This window comes from Channa argus, chromosome 3 (genome assembly GCF_033026475.1).
Source record: "Channa argus isolate prfri chromosome 3, Channa argus male v1.0, whole genome shotgun sequence".
In the NCBI taxonomy this organism is placed as follows: Eukaryota; Metazoa; Chordata; class Actinopteri; order Anabantiformes; family Channidae; genus Channa; species Channa argus.
In genome coordinates, this window is record NC_090199.1 from 7167246 (window position 1) to 7181502 (window position 14257).

Here is a 14257-nt window from a genome sequence, read left to right on the forward strand (position 1 = left end):
CCGTTTTTTTTTTTTCATGCGGGATCAGGTCGGTGTCATTGTAGGAGAAACACATGCTGGTATTTACCTTACATGTAACCTCACATTTTCTCTTGCATATCACTCCAGCTGTTAAATGAGGGGAAAACCCAGTTGTTTCAAATAGAAACAGAACCTGGTGATTTTCATAAAGGTCAGCGATTGTTTATAACACTTTTTAGTGAAGCGGGAATATGCAAAGAAGCATTGATAAGGTCAGTATTTGAATAAACCTGATTTGAGAAAAACCTTGCCTGACTCTTTACCTCCTCTTGAAATTGTCCTTGCACAAGAGAAGAGCAACGTAATAGTGAATCTAACAAAGGCTGCTAAACATGTGGCCCTCTGGGGGGGCGGTGGGGGAGTTCTTTTAAATCATTAAAGTGATTAACAATGTGTTTTCTCGTGATGGTACTTTTTAGAAGGTCACTCACAAAATACAAAACGTTTTAAAAATGTTCATTACAAACCATTAATGAGTTAGTAAGACTCGCCTTGACAGTTGGAAACAAAAACGACAAAACCATTCTATCTGTACTTCACTGCAAGATGTTTTACCAAACGGTTGTGTGAATGGAATCCCATTATTACTGCCAAGTATTTCATTAGGCAGATTAGCTAATGTGAATACAGCCAAATTTACAGTCATGTAAGGCAGCCAGGTACGGGGCCCACTGTGCAGCATTACCAGAACAAGCATGCTAATTTCATCAACTTATTCATTAGATGAAATTAAGTACTGATGTTTGTACATTCATTAAATAGAAGAGAATTGCCAGCTACTTTTGATTAGGTTTTTTTTCCCCCCTTCTTTGCCCATATTTGCTTTTATGTATCACTTGTTAAATTAACAGCTTTCACACACAATCAGATAATATTATAAAAAAAACACAACACATTTACACCCTCGTTTTTGTGGTGTGTGTTTTTCTTGCCACGGATGACTGGCTGAATGGAGATTATGTTGCAGTTGCACTGGGAGCAAGAAAAACGTTTTGACTATCATTACTTGACTAATAGGAATCAATGAGAAGGGAATTGACAACACCCTTACATTACTCATGAACGCAGGTTTTACTTTTATGGTCTAAATGGTTTTTTTTTAATTCAAGTAGTCAAGATAGTCACGAAGATTGTGTGCGTGGGACGTCTTCTTTACGTGTGACAAGTATATGAGTACTTGAGAGCTGGACTGAAGCCTAGCATGGTATTTCAATCCGAATGTACTTCAACATCACATTTGAAAGGCATATATGCAGAAACCTGTACATATGCAAAATAATCTCTAGACTTGACTGCTATGAAATTAGGTGCAAACATGTCCTTCTCATGATTAAGTGTAGTACGTGTAATAACCTGGTTGTTCATGTAATATCAACATAAGGTTCAAATTTGAATTTTACCAATACTTAGGTTTATGACTAAATGCTGCAAAATCAGTCCCATCAGTCTGTACAAATATTAGTGTCGCAGGTTTTTTGGTACCGTGATCACAGGCTAAACTACCATGGTGACCCTGCTAATCCTAGTCAGTCATTTTGAATTACAGACTTCTTTTGGAACCTTATTTTACTGAATAGACTTACTTCTTTTTCCTAGTTTTCTCCTGATATTGCTGAATTCAGCTGTATGAGCGATTCTCAGTCAAAATGGTGAATCTTGTAGCATCTGTGGTTCCTCCCTCCTATACCGGCCTCATTACATTTCTAATGATTCCTCTCATCTTTTTCACATTGCTCTAACACTGCAGTATCTTAGACCTGAAGCACCTCAGTCTTGTGTTCCTTTCGTATTAGGCAACTGAGAAAAGGTTATACAGATTTACACGTGTGTGTGTGTGTGTGTGTGTGTGTGTGTGCGCTTCTACATTTGACCACTTGAAATGCTATGTGTGTGCACTTTCTCCAGACAATGAGGCTGTTATCTTTTAGTTTTCCTTTCCAACTGACTGTGGGAGTCCTTGTAGTCCTCAGCTCCCAAAGGCCTCTATCAACTTGTCCACCGTCTCTCACACACCCACTCGTACACACAGTCTGTTCTAAGGACGGCCGTCGACAGAAGGTGTTTCAGACAGTGAGATCTCCATGGTAACTGGTTGCAGTGTTTTTTTATTTTTTTTTTTCTTTGATGTATGTGTTCCATGTACCCAGAGCCCCAGCAGTTTTGTAGAGCCGTGTGTTTGTGTGTGTGCACCCGTGATGAGAGGAGCAGCCTGAGGATATGGCATAGATTTCAAGCAGCCACACATGGGAAAGAAAGCACCACAGAGCGATGGAAAGTACTCACGAGAAAGATGGTGTGATCCGAAAAGCTTTGGGATCGCTTTATTACAGTGTCGAGAGCCGTAAAGATTTTTGTTTTTTTTTAATTAAAACAAAAAACACAAGTTGGGTAGATGACCAGTCATGTTTCACGTCTTCTCAGTGGCCAAGGTATAAGTCAGCTTACAGGAATGTATTTGCATTAAGGGTGTAAATCCCCGGTTTTGTCATGATATAATCTTAGATTAATTCTCTAAGTCAGCAGTCTGATGTCTGCTGATACTAGGGCTCTAGCCGTCTCAGAATTTTGTCAGTCCACTTGGATTTGGCTGATCAATAAGAATATTTGACTATTTTACTATTCTGCTAATATTTGGGGGCGGCTGTAGCTCAGCTAATAGAAATGGAGGAGGGTTCCGTCAGGAAGGGCATCAGTGATCCGCTGTGGTGACCCTGAACTCGCAGGATAAGCCGAAAGGACAAAAAAAAAAAACTATTCTGCTAATATTTGACTATTTCTACTATTCCTTTATAGTCCGTCTTATTTGACAGTTTATATTATTAAATATTTGACTGGCTTATTAACACAGTCAAATGCAACATAGGAATAATGTTATTTCATTCGTTTTAAATTAATAAGACAGCTACATGTAATGCTACATTTAAATACCATATTGATTTCTCTAAATAATGAGTCAGGCATGGGCAGCACGGTGGTGGAGTGGTTAGCCCTGCCGCCTCGCAGTGAGGTCCCTGGTTTAAGTCCCCTTCAGCTTGCATTATATATAGGCTAAATACTGCTTTTCCAGTGCTCACCTTCTGTTCTATTCTGCAGTAAGCTGTACTGGTATCCTTGCACACTTGCAGGTGACCCAAAATAATATGGGTGATTATAGGTAGATTAGCAGACAGTGTAGGATTTATGTCCAATGACAGTAATCCCATCAACAGGGCTGTGGTGTTAAAACTGTCAGAGTTTCCCTGAGTCGTTAACACCTCGCCTAGTTTACTAACCACTCCCCCTCATGTTTCACCTACTTTCATCAGTTAACCATGAGCATGTCACATGAATATTTTTAAACACGTTTGATTTTGGGCCATAGTGAGAAAGTCTAGAAGGCCTTTTACAATCATTTAAAATCTCCTTTGACTATGAAGAGAGGAAGCATTTCCACAGTTACTACTATACAACAAGCTAAATTAATCATCTATATAAAATTCCTACTGTTCAGTAGAAATGATAAAGCTGTACATTATTTCTGCCTCTTTAGCAGGCTTTGGGTTACAGGGTTGTGCCTGTTTAAAACATTGTTTCCACAAAACTATCAATCCATCTATAAAATGTTTGATAAGTCTAGGATTAAGACGTAATTGAAAAGAGGAATACACACTAGCAACCTAGTAGAATGAGATGCTTACTACTTAGCCACAATGAATCCAGCTCGGGACCAGTCTCCCTTTCTCCCTAATTTCCTGCTTTCAGACTTTTTGCTGTACACTATCAATTAAAGGACAGACTTTTTTTTATGCACTGCCCAGATCAGAGTAAATGTAATATAGCAGCATCCCAGATCTGTTTTTTGTCTAGAGTACAAAAGTACTTGATATTCTTCAGAAGAATTCATAGAAGTACAATAGGTTAAAAAAAAAAAGCCTTTGCAGTAAAACATGTCTTCTGGGAATGGAATCATTTGATTGTTCAACAAGGTGACAGTAGAATGTATTTTTCTAACTCAAAAGTGGATCTAATAAGTTCCAGCAGAGTAAATCCACTTGGCTATTATTTAATGTAAAGTCTGACGAACCAAATGAAATCTTTTGAATTGAAGATGAACATCGTGAACGTCACATTCTCTGCTAAAAACCATTCAGCCCCATAACTTTTCTTTGGAAGGTTGCTGGCTTGTAATAAGCCTTGAATTTATCCATAAGTAGATGCATTTTTTTTTCTTTTTTTCTTTTTTTTTTTTTTTTACATACTCCTGAAGAAGAACACTGAAACAGCAAAGTCATTCTGTGTGTATCACTTCAGCACTTCCCATACTGCATTTAGCCCTGGTTTAGCATTGTGCAGTCAGCTAAGAAATGTCATTAGTTCAGTTATCCTCTCCTCTCACCCATTAGAGATTTGTTGCTGTTCACACAAAAGTGAACAGCTGAGTTCACCTCAGCCTGCAGTGTGTGTGTGTGTGTGTGTGAGGAAGCACTAATTGGTTTATCAAGTGGGATTTACCTTTTTTATTTTTTATTTTTAGCTCCATCAGGAAAAAAAAAAAAAACAATATGCCGACAACCACACCAGATCTCATTTACCAAAGTTCGTTCAATTTTCAAATAAGAATGCAGAGTTCAAGTAGAATTGATTCTCAAAAAACATATTTTGTATAGTTAATTGGCTTGAAAAAAACCAAACAAACACTATGGGTTAACGGGGACCTGCAGAAAATACAAGTTCCAATGTGGGAAATAGTGTCATGTACTAAATCTTTCTTTGTTAATCTTGTCTCATTCATTACTTTTGTTTTGTCATTTTTAGTTTTTAATTTCTTTTGTAGAATTTTCCCTTTGCCCCCACTTCAAGTGCTTTTTTTTTAATCGTACTTGTCAAATTAAGATCTGCATCTTGCATTGACACAGGGCATCTCCCAAACGTCTCAATACCTTCCAGCATGTCACAGGACTCTGCTTCTTGCTACCTTCCTCCCTCCCTGCAATTCTTTAATTACTTTATCCCCCGTTTCCTCTCATTCCTTTCTCCTTCACTCCATCGCCCCAAGCTGCTCTTCATTCCTTTTAATTAATCCACACAGATTTAGACACCTTCACCCTGCTGTGAATGCGCACACACACACACACAAACACAAAAACACACTTACATACTCATTTGACAATCCCCAGTAGACAATAACAACTTTTAAGTGATCTTGCTTCACTTTGAAAGTTTTTCTCTAGAGAGGATTGTAGTGGAAAACCCAGGTCTTGTTGTTTCAAATGTTTAATGTCTTTTGTCTGTTTGTGTGTGTGTGTGTCTGTGTGCAGGGGTCCAACGGAAGCATACAGCTCCTAGAAAATGATTTTTCCAAAAGTCTGGGAGAGATGGTGGCCCTTCACCTGCATCACCAGAAGAGCATCCCAGCATTCCTCTCTGCAGTGACCCTTGACCTCTTCAGCAGACAAACCACAGTCTGAAGTAATTTGACACCACCACAGACACAGGGCTGTAACATTTAGAATTTGAATCAGTTTTGTTTTTAATTTTATTTTTGTTTTTCCTCTCAGTCTTGGTTTTTTTTTTTTTTTTTCCCTTATCTCATAAGATATTCATAAAGTGTTAAAATGTCCCAGCATGTCTCAACAGCTCTGACGTATGCATAGTAGAATCAGTGCTGCAAATGGGATGGACATTTTAATTAAATAAATCCATCTTGCATTCAGAAGGCTAAGAAAACCTCTTCTTTGTACTATAAATATTTTATTAATGAAAGTTGTAGCGCTATATTTTCCCCTCAGCATCACAAGGTTGTCATGGAAGTGACACAAAAGCCAGTAATAGTTGGATTTGCAGCATGTTTTTATAACGGAAGCTTGACAATACTGTAGTACGTCACATCAGGTTTAATACACACTGTGGAAAGCATGTTTTTCATGTGGTGTCTGCCAAGGCTCATTCTTTGACACCACCACCACCCTTATAAATGGATTTACACAGATGTTTCGTGGTTACAACTAGTAAGTCAATCCAAAGACTGGCAAACAAAACAATCCAATAGTTTCTTGGTGTATCAAGATTTTACTTACTATTATCTGATGGCACGACTATTGTCTTTCTGGTTCTTAAGCGCATAGAAGCAATAAAGGGAGGGGGTGAAAAGTTCAAAAAAGAAGAAGGAAAATACAGAAATAAAAGCTGACATCTCTCACCCTACATTCAAAGTTCCCATTACTGTTTAAGTGTTGGTAAAATTCTTTATTTGACTTAACAATTTCACAAAATGCACTGTAAACTATTCCATTACCCTGTTGCTCTCGGTCAGCCAGTCTATTCTTGTTCACTTTTTTTAAAAAGAGAAATTAAGAAACTGGAACATACAATTATACCATTGAACCATTTGGGCAGTAATTTGGTGAATCATATTGGAGCTGGTTTATATATAGAATAGAGAAATGACAGATAAATACAAGACTACTGCCTTTTAAAAATGCAACTGATTTAAGGTGAGGGTCTCCACTACAACAAGCCTGCCACCTTGATTGTAGTGCAACGCTGAAACCATGGGAACGTGACTCAAAGCGATATTAGTTTAGGGTAAAGCTACATCTTTTGCTTCTGTCTCTATTTTTATTGTATCTTTATCGTTATTATAGAGACTTGTCTTTACAGGACACTATGCCTAGAGAGTATAATGAAACAAAGGCAGTGAAAAGGCGATGTGACATAACATTTCAAATAAAAAATAAAAAAAAAACCCAGAAAAACTTTGACTTAATTAAAATTTGTAATCGCGATGACTTCCACAGTTAGAGATGATTAGTTGCAATAACTGTTCTCCTCTCTCTCCTGTGATTTACTGCTCAGCAGTCAGCCTGCTCCCAGTAGATACAGAGGGTTGGTTTAGTGTAGAGGCTGCTATACCATCTACCAGAACTAGCGCCATCGTCATAGTTACGTGACAAATCTGGCTAAACGGTTAGCGTCACGTGGAGTTAATATTTTTGCATGTGCAGAGCAATTAGACAACAAAGTCACTGTGGTTAACACATACACTCATCAGCCACAACATTAACACTGGTGGTCTTAATAATGTCACAGAGGACAAGGGTCAGCGTGGCCATTTTGAGCAGCAAAATGTGATACACTGAGATGGTAAAAGTACACAAACTCAGTACTTAAGTAAAAGTGCAAGTATTGGTCTAAATGATTCTCCACTACAATTAGCTACACATGCCCCTTCAACAGAAATGTATTATGTTTTTGTTAATTTATCAATGGGGGATGCAAACTTTTGCACTATTCTTATTTTCATATATATATATAATAAAATGAAAATACACACACCATCATTGACCGTTTTTGAAACTTCTGTTCAAAAAGACTATTTGTTCTAGACAAACACAAATGGTCAAGGAAAGTATAAAAAAGTTTTGAGTAGAATTCTTTAAATTATATTGGTGCAAATGTTTGTATCCTTCTTAATAAATGAATAAAAATGTGAAATATTTTCTGATAAAGGAACATTGGTGATAGCGAATGTGTACATTAAATATTATGTTGATTGGGGGGGAAAATAACTTTCCTTTACTCTTTTTCCCATTTCAAAATAAGGGAATGCGAACTGTTGTACCCAAATGTAAGTTTTACAGAAAGTAAAACTATACCACAGGAAAAAAAAAAGTATTTTAAGCGAATGTGGTTATAGTAATTATAGCAAAACGTCCAGTAATTTAAATTCAAAAAATGAGATCCTGTAAGTAAACGGGGAGCTGGGTTTAACCACTTTATGTGCCAACAGGTGGTTAACCCATAATGATACATACATGTTTCTTAGTTCTTAATATTATTAATAAAAATGTATCATATTTTTTTTAAATGTCTAATTTTTATATTAAAACCACCAGGTTGTGTTAATGTCGTGGCTGATGGATGTATACTCACGGTGGATGGTAAGGCACTGCACACAAGCAGTCCACCTGAGTGTCTCTCCTCGGACGGGCTCTGTCTTCTCTCACGCTGGCAGCAGCTGCAGCTCCACCTTTCTTTTAGACAGCGTGCGTTGAAGAAAGTAAATCATAAACGTCTTCTAATCTTAGCCACGGCACTATTCAAATGCAGAGAAAATGCTTCGAATTTGTCGGCAGTCCTGCTCAGTGGTTCACACAATTAGTGGCATTGGGTGTTAATGTTGATGGCCCTAATTTTATAAAGTATAAATATGTTTTCCACTTTTTATCTGGTTCATTTAAAGTGGAAATAGACATTAGCGTGCCATGAAGTGGGCACGTGAGTAAAACCAGCCATGCTTCGATAGTTGAAGTGTAAATGTGAAATTTACTGAAGGTTTTACTGTTGCAGCCTTTAAAATGCAGAAAGTAATTGAGTTGGATTTTTTTAAGGAACTAGGAATTGTTTCTGTTTTCAGTTGGGTTAATGATGTTGTGTGCCCGTGTGTATTTGCACAAATACAAATGTGAGACAAAACAGAAAATTTCTTGGCAGCAATAAAGAGAGAAATGGCAGAAATAAACATGGGTTGAAGAGGGAAGCGAGGGAACAGTCCAATAAAACTGAGAAACAAAAGGAAGTAAACTGAGAATAAAGCCACTTATTACAGCAGCAATATCAGAACTCCAGCTGGTGCAGCCATATGTCTCATGAGGAAACATATTCTCCTGTACAGTGTATGCCACATACTGTCCTTGTTTTTTTTTCTTCTTTTCACACAGTCATTCATTTTCACTGCTGCACACCCCACTGCTCTCACCTAGAGGTCATATTTTAGAGGATTTCACATAAGCTGTGAAACAACTACAGCGTCGTTGCATTTTATGTTGTCCTTCAGCAGTTGGCGATGCACGATGGACTATATTTTCCCCATCCCTTAACCTTGCTGTATCCCCCCTCCTCTGTTTTTTAAAGGTGGAATAAAAATTCGAATCATTAAAATATGTATGACTGTTGATTTAAAGGAATGCTAATTTTGCGACTATTTTTAATTGCAGTGTATTTAGGTGTCAGGTGTTAAGTGCTCTGATATGTTCTCCAGGGTCTACTAGTCCGAGCTGAGCCAAGTGCAAAGACCTATACATACGACAGAGTCTTTATGAAAGAGCGATGGCATCACCTGGACAAAAGACACCGCTAGAAGGGGTGCTGGGCCTGTAGTGGTCTTTACTGTCCTCAGACTGACGGCATCGCGTGACATAATGCAACATAACCCGAGCATTCGTTGAAATGTTACTGCAACGAGGCAGTGTTGGAGTTGGTGTAAAAAAAAAAAAAGCAAAACTCTTTGATTGTTCACATGACCAGAGGATTATTTTGCAATTGCAATGCCATTGTTTTTCTGTTTCTCTTCATTGATGCTGATATAACTGGGAGGGTTTTATTCTCAGTTGCTGAAGCAACACATTCTCTACGAGGCCAGTGCCTTATTCTTTTCTTTTTTAAATACACAGAGCTGTTTTCTGCCCCCCACAGTAACAGTTGGGTGGCAGGCAGCAGTTTTTATGCCGACCTGAAGCCACAGAAAGTAGCTTTTAAGATGTCACCTCTTTGTCAACTATGTGAGGGAGGCAGAGCTTGCGGAAGGTGGACCAAGGGTAGTTATAGTTATGATCATCCGTTCTGTAGCCGAACTAGCAAATAGAGGCTGGACCTTTTTTTATTGCTGGAGTTGCAAAGGTGAAACGTCGGTGGCAGAATAAGCTGTGGCCAGAAGTCTGCTGGTGCAACCATAGACTGAATTCAAAGACTCATACAAACATTCATTTCTGGAAAAGTCAAGATGCTGAGTAAAGCGAAAACAAAAATGCATCATTTGAAATCATTTGAAAAGCTGCAGTATTTCTTCTTCTTTCTTTGGAAATGGTACAAAAACATGCCAAATGTTAATAGTAAGAAATTGGTTTATGAAAAAAGCTCATTTTGCATTGCCAGCAACACATTTCAAAGAAGTTGTGACAGGAGGATGTTTATCACTGTAAACATCACCAATTCTTTTAAAGTGCAACTTCACCAATTTTTAATTCTCTTTAGTTGGCTCAGATGGCTTTAGTGTGTAAAAGTTCATTGGTGCTTTTAAACGTCCCTCTGACGTCCATACACCTAAATATTTCTTTGCTTCTTGTTGAAAAACTCCTCCAGATGACATCACAAGGAGTTTTCCATCAGCCTGAAGAACGTGGCCTTTCATTCCGGGATCTTGGCCTGGTTCTCTTCCAAACAGAAACGTATCACTGAATCTTTTGATAATATCATGTACCGCAGATCAAAAAATCTTTTATTTTAAGCATTTTTTAGGTTTTTGAACTTTCTACCACACCTTTCCAGTCTTTTTTGTTCCACTGTCCAAACTTTTTTTTGAAATGTGCTGCTGGCTTCACATGTCTAAAACCAGTCGGATGTTTCAGTTGCAAACTTTGAAATGTTAGCAAAGTTTGAATGATGTGCTATTGCATTGCATTCTCTCGAGTTACATTATACGCAATGTCCCAACTTTTCTGGCATTGGGGTTTGTATATTTATACACGCTGTGTGATGGCAATAAAACCGTGCTGGACTCTATCAGTAAAGAGGGTTGTCGAGCTGAGGCACAAGGCTTTTAGGCTAAGTTAGCATTATTTAGCAGACAAGTACCATGGGGCCAGGAAACACGAACTGCTGCGGTTGCCAAAGCAAAAGCTTAGATGTAAGAAAAGTTTGAGGAGGTCATGAAATGTGATTTATTTGACCTACTGTCAGTCAACGTAGGAAGGGGAGACATTGTCTTACACAAGCAGTTCTCAGCAGAGGATTATAATAACTGCCCCCCCCCCCCCCCCCCCCCCCCCCCCCCCCCCCCCTTTTACGCAGACAGGAATACTTTGAGGATCTCCTGAACCTTTCCAACAGCACAATGTGGAGGACGGAAAAATCCCTAATTCTTTTTGTTTTTTTTGTTTTTTTTTCCCTGTTATTCTTTAGACCAACAAGACCATCAGAGCTGCTCAGTGTATTGTGCTCACACTATGGCCACTTGCCGCAGGCCAAAAGCGAGGCCACGTTTTAAATCATTTTTCTTTTCTTAAAGTTTTTGCTTGCAGCCAATTTAACTCATGGTTAGCTTCATTTCACCAGTGAGACTTAACTGGCACAGAAGTAATATAATAAAAGAATTTTCTAGACTAAGTGTTAGTTCCACCGAGGGTCATTAGTGTGATGTTACAATCTTCAAATACAGTATGTGTAGAGATGACAGCAAAAGGAAGCCGGCGGTGGCAATTCTTTTAATTTACTTTTGTGGTTTTAACGTAATGCCATTTGAGTTCTGTCTACAGAGATAAAACAATACTAGGACCTGTTCCTTCAGCTTGCATCTATTTTATTACCATTTCCGTCTCTCACTACCTGTTAAAGCCAGATTTTCTTCCTCACCCCCCACTCTGTTCTCATCACGTCCTTCCACTCTTTTATTCATTCCTTTATCTTTATTTCATCAGCCCATCATCTCTCAGTCGAAAACAATTAGTACACCCCCTGATATATCATTAACAATAAATGAGGTGGTAGGATGAGGTAGAAAATTCCAAAGCCGAGCTTTCTGACTCTGCGACATACATCAGATTTCGCACACGCACCAATCCTCATCGAGCAGTAAACAATCAATTTTGAAAGGAGGGAAAAAAAAAAAAAAAACTGCAGCAGAAATCATTTGAAGGCAGCACTAAATCTTTAAAAGCAATTCTCATGCATATTTAAGTTTATTAAAGCATAGGACTGACATTTCAACTTCATCTTTTTGCCTTTTTTTTTTATTTTTTATTTTTCCCTCCCCAGCACAAAATGATATTGATAAGTAAGACCTGCTGAGAGCAGACTTTCCCACTACAGAGGGGTCTCAGCAGGAAACTAGAGAGACTTACAGGAGAGAAACGGGGAGAGAAGACCTGTCACTTCCTCCTTTTATCTGTCACCCCTCTTTTCTTCCTGTCTCTACCTTCCTAACTAAACTCTCCATCTGCCTATTTACACTCACACAGGAAGCTTACTTTCATTTTTCTCTGAAGTGAGTCTTTCTCTTCATCCAGCCTTCCCGCTCCCTCCCTCTCAAGTCCCAACAGAGAGAGACAGAGCAGCTGTCATGCTTTAGTTCAGATCTGACTTTCTTTTCCTTGGGTTCCCCTTAAAGTAGAAGCAGCATGATGCTATACTCACGGAGAAAGCGGTATATGAGAGTGTAAAGGAAACATCCATGTGTAAATACAGGTATGAGTGCTTTGCTGTTTTTAATGCACTTCAGCAGTTTCCTCAGATTGTATTGGTGGTTGTAGATGTGTATCTTTTAAGGGTTAATGCTAGATTTTGCAAAACTGGCTCGTTTTGTGATGTCAGCCTGTATTTCTTCTAACTAACGTTATTCACTGAGATCTGCAGCCAGAATGATAAAGCCTGGGCACAATAGAGGAGTTTCAAATCATAAACAATTTTTAAAAACATGGGAGGCCAAAGACAGATTTAACAGATTTATCTTTTGTTAATTTAAAGGACACTCGACGATTCAGTCGAGAACCTAAACCGCACACTTGTTGTTTACGCGAAATGTGAATGCAGCGCAGAGTTTTCCCTGGATTTTATTTACATAAGATAAACTTAATAAGGAAAAAATAACAGATGCTGTTAATACAAAAAAAGCATCGGGACATGTTTATGTGCTAAAATATTCAAAAGCCAGACAATTTGCTTTTTAAACAAGCACTTTAGTCCCAATCAAAACGTTCCTCCCTTTAAATTTTAGATATTTCCGGCCGGCCCATAATCATTTTCTAGCATAACAATTAGCCAAGTCTAATGGTGCAATAATGCACTCAGAATTGGTGCCAGACCAAAAGCTCAAATTTGGAAGGAGTTGTAACAGGGCAAAGTTTATACCACTGACGATCTCTATAGAGCAGATTCATTAACACATCTCCCTCCATTCATTATTACATTTTGGAGCTGTTGCAGCACTTAACATCTGGCAAGTGTAATTCTCAACAGCCACGGCCTTTAATCCTCGCTCCCGTACAGTATATATGGCTGTTCCGAGGGTTAGTGGGAATGTGCAGGCAGGTCTCCAAGCAGACTCCAATATGGCTGCCAGAGCTGGAGAGTGACAGTTTGGCTAATTAGAGCCCTTTTAATTTGCACTGCCTTGATCTCTCGTCTTAGCCTCCTTCACTCTGGGAGTGTGTGTCTGTGTGTGCCTGCGAGTGTGCAGGGATACATGCTGCTGTGTGTTTTGAGCAAGTCGGTGTCACCTTGTGTGCTAATTCAGAAAGGTGAGGTCATTTAGTCCTGCTCCAATATCTCTCAGCTGTTACACTTTTTAAGTATCATTTACCCTAATTTGCGCGCACACACAGACACACACACTCACTCACAGTAAACACACTGTCTTAAAGAAAAGCAGTTTCAGGGTCAGCACTCTCCACTACTCCAGTGCTAGAACTGTGTCCTTATTTTGAAATTAGACCCCATTGATTTCATTTTTAAAAATAAATTTACACTGGATAAATTACTGCTCTGCTTCAAGCTTTGATTTCCTGCACGATTGGCCTGATGATACATTTCAACGGGAGCAGGTTTGATGCGTTCCTGCAGTCAACGAAAAGATAACCAGTGTAACTGCTGACCTAATAACTCATAAGTCATGTTGTTTGCCTCACAGCCAGCCTCGACCTTTCCACAGTGTTCTCTCACTTACTCCCTACATTATTAATGGTGCTTGGCCCCTCATTTGTGTGTGTGTTGCAGGGAAAAGTAGGGTCCTGCCTTTAGCGGCTCAATTTTAATATGTATTAATACAGTGGTGAGAATGTTTCCCATTATTACTCTTATCATGTTCTATCAAGCCGCCTCCCTTTAGAGCCTCCCCACATTAGGCCACGGACTTTGAGGGAGACGGCAAGTCTAATTCTCATCTTTATAAGAAGGTTATTTCACAAAGACGACCCCCCCCTCCCCCCCGGGGGTCTGAGAGAAATCAAAACTCTGAAAATGAGCAAAGAACCCCGTCTTTCTTTCTTTCTTTCTTTCTTTCTTTCTTTCTTTCTTTCTTTCTTTCTTTCTTTCTTTCTTTCTTTCTTTCTTTCTTTCTTTCTTTCTTTCTTTCTTTCTTTCTTTCTTTCTTTCTTTCTTTCTTTCTTTCTTTCTTTCTTTCTTTCTTTCTTTCTTTCTTTCTTTCTTTCTTTCTTTCTTTCTTTCTTTCTTTCTTTCTTTCTTTCTTTCTTTCTTTCTTTCTTTC

The 14257-nt window shown here is 38.6% G+C and overlaps 1 protein-coding gene across 4 annotated transcripts in view; it reads left to right on the plus strand.

Moving 5' to 3' along the window:
• mad1l1 (mitotic arrest deficient 1 like 1) overlaps nt 1–14257 on the plus strand; it is a 90742-nt gene that overhangs the window by 46574 nt on the left and 29911 nt on the right. For 2 of the 4 annotated variants that reach the window (XM_067497625.1, XM_067497622.1), the window contains exon 18: nt 5319–8940. In XM_067497625.1, the coding sequence (XP_067353726.1) occupies nt 5319–5468 (150 nt within the window). In that variant the 3' untranslated portion in view covers nt 5469–8940. Of the gene's footprint in view, nt 1–5318; nt 8941–14257 lie in introns of those variants that run through there. The other 2 variants (XM_067497626.1, XM_067497624.1) reach the window with 1 other exon arrangement.